Below are 6,205 nucleotides of genomic sequence, written 5' to 3' on the forward strand. Positions count from 1 at the left end.
ATCGAAAATTGTCACTAGGTGGAAGTGGTCCCACAATGTCGATATGTATGTGGGCAAATCGTTCGTCAGGCATTCCTAGTGGTGTCACCGGTGTAACAGTATGACGTCCTACTTTGGCCCGCTGACATTGAAGACACTCTCTGGACCACTGCTTGACTTGACGGTTCATATTATGCCACACGAAGCGTTCGGCGATCATTCTCAGCGTAGCAGCGTGTCCAGGGTGGGACTGGGTGTGGAACTTCAAGAAAACATCCCTCTGGAAGGTCGCCGGCACGTACACACGTACACGTCCATCTTGGATTGAACAGTATAGGGGTCGTTCGCTATCTGGTATGACAATGTGTTGAAGGTTTAAAGAGCTTGTGGGGTCCTGCAGAGCTTCTTGTAGACCTTCATCAGTTGTCTGAGCTTCAGCTAACCGGTCAAAGTCAATGGTGATGGGTGATGTTATTGCGTCTACCTCAGGTCGTGAGAGACAGTCGGCTACAATGTTCTTTTCTCCTTGGACATGTCGGATGTCTGTGGAAAATTGACCAATAAATTCCAGCTGGCGGATCTGTCGTGGAGATTGACGGTCATGTCGCTGCTGAAAGGCATACGTCAAGGGCTTGTGGTCAGTGTATATGATGAATGGCATGCCCTCAAGAAGGTAGCGGAAATGGTGAATACCGCTAAATATTGCCAACAGCTCGCGGTCGTAGGTACTGTAGTTACGCTCCGTCTTCGACAACTTCCGTGAGAAGAAAGAAATAGGCTGTAAGTGCTCACCAACAAGCTGTTGCAATACACCACCGATCGCGGTGTCCGAAGCGTCGACTGACATGCTCAACTGAGCATGGGGTGCTGGAAAAACCAACTCGGCAGCAGTAGCTAGGAGTTCTTTAACTCTGGTGAAGGCACTTGATGCTGCTGGGGTCAAGTTGAGGTCCTGTTGCTTTTTCTTTTGGTGGGAAAGTAGCTCGGTGAGTGGCATAAGCTCTTTTGCAGCATTCGGTAACCAGCGTCGATAGAAATTAACCATCCCTAAGAAGCGACGTAGCTGTTTGATGTTGTTGGTTGCGGAAAACTGCGAATAGCACTGACTTTAGCTGGCAGAGGCCTGACTCCAGTTGGGGAGACTGTGACGCCCAAGAAATTTGCCTCTCGTATCCGGAATTTGGACTTTTCTTTGTTGATTTGGAGTCCATTTGCTTCTAGGATCTGAAGAACTACTGCTAAGTGCTGCTCGTGTTCTGCTTCCGTCTCCGAGACTACCAGTATGTCGTCGATGTACACATATACAAATGAACACCCTCGGAAGAGATGGTCGAGGTACCGCTGAAGTGTCTGGGCGGCGTTACGTAAGCCAAAGGGCATACGTAGAAATTCGTACAAACCAAAAGGTGTAATAACAGCCGTTTTTTGTACATCTTCTGGGCGGACTGGGATCTGGTGGAATGCATGTACAAGATCAATGGTAGAGAAAATTTTCTTTCCATGTAGCTGATTTGCAAAGTCCTGAATATGTGGCACTGGATAGCGATCAGGCTTGGTAATTGCATTTAACCGACGGAAATCCCCACAAGCACGCCACTGGCCGTTGGCTTTTTGGACCATGTGAAGCGGGCTAGCCCATGGCGATTTTGATGGCTGAACAATGCCCATTTGTATAAGTTGATTGAATTCGGCCCGTGCAGCTTGTAGACGGTCTGGTGGAAGCCTGCGCGGCTTGGAGAACACTGGTGGGCCTTGGGTGTCGATATAGTGCTGGACTCTTCCAGGGTCGTCTGGTGCATCCGTTGGTCGGTCATAAGGATGGGCAGTAGATATTCCCACCTCCAACGCGCTTACTCGTCGAGACACACACGTAATGCTGCTTGGTATAGTTGGACACACAAGGCGCTTGTTTCGCATATCTACGGTGAAACCATGGTGTACGAGGAAGTCAGCACCTAGGATGGCAGTAGTGACATCTGCAACAACAAAGGTCCATGTGACTGGCTGGCCAAAACCAAGGTCAAGTGTCAACTGTTTCTGCCCAAACGTTCTAATACAGGAACCAGTAGCAGAGTATAGGCGTATCATACTAGGTTTTGAAGCAGAACATGCTTTGCGTGGCAGCACACTTAAGTCGGCTCCAGTGTCAACGAGGAACGGCGACGAAAAGGCGACGTGGTGCATGGGGGGCAGTGGTTGTCATGATTACTGCGCCCCCTCTTGATCGTTTTTTGAGAAGGTACATGGTGCTCTACACTTCTTAGCTTGGGACCCAAATCTCCTGTGATAGTAGCAGTGCCCGTCAGTTTTCTCGTCCACACTTACTTTGTTGTTTAACGCAGGCTTTCCGTCCATGGCCATGATAGGAAAACTAGAACATTGTATATATTTGTCAGCTTTCTTGGCCAATTCTTCCAGGTCTCCATCCAGGATTGCTATGACTCCCCGGGCTTGGGGTGGTAGGCGGTCTAACCAGAGTTTCTTTAAAACCTGCGTGGAAACGTTATTTGAGGCCAAAGCTTGCATTCGGTGGAGAAGCTGTGTTGGTTTAAGGTCGCCCAAGGTCATTTCCATAAGCTGGTGAATTTTGTCGTCAGCGCTACTGCCATATCTATCTAACAGTCTCGTTTTGAGGTCTTCGTAGGCCCTACCTCTAGTTGGATTTCGTAGTATGTCGGCTACCTCTAATAGGACCTCGCTGTTTAAACTTGTTACGGTGTGATCGAACTTGCAGTCATCAGATGTTATTTTGGCTTGCCTGAATTGGGCTTCCAGGCGTAGGAACCATAGTTCGGGCTCTGTGCGCCAAAACTCCGGTGCTTTAATCCCTACACGGGCAATAACGACTTGATCGTCAGTTTGGAAGTCGTTCGTGTCGGAGGTGGACATTGCGTATCTGAATCTCTTGCACTCACACGTTCGTCGGGGTCACCAATGTGGCCGTTGCGGGTAGCAAATTAGGCACACTAAATAATTAAGTCATTTAATTAACTCGATCAATTGTTACAAACTAAACAACTATTACAAAACATAAGAATTCGGTTTCTTGGCGCGAAACGTGAATGTTGAAGGTCCAATCGCTATCCACAGAATAATCCTTCTTCTTCCCCGATTGACAGATATCAGCTGGGTGGCGATTCAAGGTTGCTACTCTCCTCCCGTGGAGCCAACCAATCTGTGGCGGGCCCTTGCTACCTTTGGAAGTCCGCCACAATCCCTCATTTATGTCATATACTAACCTACCAAATCTCGTTATTTATCTGAAAAAATAAAAAAGTTATAGGGTTGAGCCACTTATGAGAAACACCCGGTATATGCATTAACATATCGAAAAAATATATTTAACAAATTAAAATATAAACCAATACTTACCTGAAGACACAATGTAACTTAATTTAAATCAAAAATCAAGGCAATGATTTGTGAAAAGTTGAACAAAACAATGAAAAATATTTTTGTCGCGTCCTGTCACAATTAATTTTTCACATATTTTTGCGCTGTACTAAATTTAAATTGCTACAAAATCTGTGTATCCACTAAATAGCTAAGGTTAGCTGGCTAACTAAAGCTGAACTAGTAGTTTAACTTGTGTCTAACCCTAGCAGGCAACTGTTAAGCCCGACCAATCACGTTAGAGTTTTTGACAAACACGAATGAATTAACACACTCCAAATAACCACGCTAACCAACCTGATTGGTCAAGCTTAATAGTTGACTGCTAGGACTAGACACTTCTGTAGTTTATACCATATTTAACAAGATAACGTCACGCATAGCTTCCCAACTCCCAACTGTATTCCGAATTAAAGGCTGTTTCTCACTATACCTTCCGTTTCCATTCCATATCCGTTCAGTATTTTTTATTGTATTGATGCTATACGTAAGCTTCCGTTCCATATCAGTTCCATACTTGTTATTGTACAATTTATATCATTACAAAAGTTTTATTTTAAAAATTTGTATCTTTTGAATAAGGTAATAGATTTAATTAAGAGGTGAAAGAATATATAAATATCAGCAAAATGTTAACAGAGCTGGTAGAAATGTAAGAACTTGACAACGCTGTTACCGATACGCTTCACTCCGTCCGCCAAAAAAATGTATGGAAGGAAAGGATATGGAACGGCAGGGAAACGGAACGGATAGTGTGCAGTGTCCATGATTTCTTTTACATGATATAATATTTTATGTAAACGGAACGGAAACGGAAGGTAGCTGATACGGAAGGTATAGTGAGCATCAACCTTTACACTCATTTCCTCTACAAACCAAAAACTGGTAAAAGTGACATTTAATCCCTCCCCCCTCCTTGAGCTCGCCATCTATATTCGGTGACCACAATCAGGGACAACACATCAGCTCAAGCTCAAGTCTAGAGAAATCATTTAAAACCATTTTCAAAACTGTAGGAATTTTTTCCACCGATTTCCCTAATAGGTATTTCCCTACTCCACATATGATGAGGTACAAAGCCACCTCATCATAATGAGAAATATAATAATAAAAAAATTATAATTCAAAAAATTACAAATTGTTGGTGGCAAGTTCATTTCGCCGTTAAAAATTAACCAAGGCATTTTTTCCATAATCGAAAAAAGTAAAAGCTCAGGAGACATGGTTCTGACCGAAAATTAATGTTTTAGGAAAATTTGCTCACGAAATTATTGCACATGGTGTTTTAAAGTTAAGTTATAAACCAACCCTTTGATTAACCATGTATAATGAGCCAAATACTAAACTTATAGGAATTAAAGTTGGATTTACGAATTAGTTGATATATTTATATACAGTTTACTAAAAAAATCATGAAAATAGGGCTAAAAATATAAAAAATATACCTAACACTTTTTTTTCGTGAATTTTTTTGCATCTGAGTGTATACTAAGTAGGTATAATCATCAGTAAAATATATTACCTGCATCCCACATTCATTATCGCAGGCTAAAAACAATGGCTTCCTATCAGGATAGTTAAAACAAAACTGTCTTCTAAAATTCTCCACATACAAAAGCAGCAATTTCTCTTTGTCGTTGTTTTTTAAATAACTATCTGGAAAATTGTTACGATCCTCGAAATCCACCTCCGATAAATCAGGCCAGCACATCTTTATAAGGCCCAACTCATCAGAAATCTGCTTTAAGTACTCCATTGTGATATCCAGAGGCTCTTGGAGTTCCCTTGGCGCATCTAAAAGTTCTATGTAAGAGAACGGTTTTTCTTCTTCTTCAGCTTCAGCAACTTCTTCTCCCTCTTCTCCTTCATTTTCAATAAATGTATCAAAATGCTCAACACCTTCAGTACTTTCTACATGAAAATCTTTATCTGATTTTGATATATTTTCATCTGTAACATCAACGCTATGACTACTTTGTTTTGATTCAGTTTTTTCTTCATTTAAATCGGATTTTGTTCCATTTAGAACATTGCCATATCCATCAAACTTCTCTTGAGACATTTTAAATAATATACTTTAAAATTAAAACCAAAGTAAAAACCACCATAAACTGCCACAAACGAAACAAGAGAACAACTTTCAAAAAATCTTAATTTATCTTTCAATCAAACACAATCGTTGCCATAGTAACCACGTATTACTAGTTGCCTATACATTACTTACTCTCTGTATAATGTATTTAAAATAATTATTGTATTGTCTACACTTCCTTTTTTATATAACTTTGATTTCTATATAGGATCGATTATAAGATTTTTTAAAATTATCTCTTTTATGATGGTAATTATTAATTTATTACCTCATGATAGGAGTCGTCATATATATTTTATCTTATCTCACTGCTTCTTTTCAAATAAGAAATTATTACGTATAATTAATTAGGTATACTGAATGAACGCATTTTTTTGTAAATATGTAGAACTGGAATTAAATTATAAACAGTAATTTTTTGTTTAATAAAAATAAAATTATTGGTAAATGATGGGATGGATATAGAGGGTAGTTCACCAACATTGCAATCGGCTGTTCGGTACACAGGTCGATGCGGAAATTTGTGTATTCTTGTCAAATCTCAAAAATCCAAATGTGGTTTATCCTGGTTTATAAAGCGCATGATTGGATAATAAACATTTTTTCTGATAAATTAACGCAGTTTATTTACTTCTCATTGAATAGTCTGTTGATTTGTACATAATAAACACCATTGTGTGGTTATTATCTAAAAAGCCGACATGAACTCAGAATTAATGTGAATTGTGTAAATTTTGTCCG

At 40.4% G+C, this 6,205-nt stretch overlaps 1 protein-coding gene across 1 annotated transcript in view; it reads right to left on the reverse strand.

The window, feature by feature from the left end:
- Nucleotides 1-5,527, reverse strand: part of LOC115888920 (dynein regulatory complex subunit 7) — a 246,123-nt gene extending 240,596 nt beyond the window's left edge. Inside the window, exon 1 of the mRNA XM_030908808.1 lies at nucleotides 4,895-5,527. Coding sequence (XP_030764668.1) covers nucleotides 4,895-5,434 — 540 coding nt within the window. The 5' untranslated portion in view covers nucleotides 5,435-5,527. The remainder of the gene's footprint in view (nucleotides 1-4,894) is intronic.
- Between the last annotated feature and the right edge of the window lie 678 nt (nucleotides 5,528-6,205).

This window comes from Sitophilus oryzae, unplaced genomic scaffold (assembly GCF_002938485.1).
Source record: "Sitophilus oryzae breed Bouriz unplaced genomic scaffold, Soryzae_2.0 scaffold_809_pilon_pilon, whole genome shotgun sequence".
Classification (NCBI taxonomy): Eukaryota; Metazoa; Arthropoda; class Insecta; order Coleoptera; family Curculionidae; genus Sitophilus; species Sitophilus oryzae.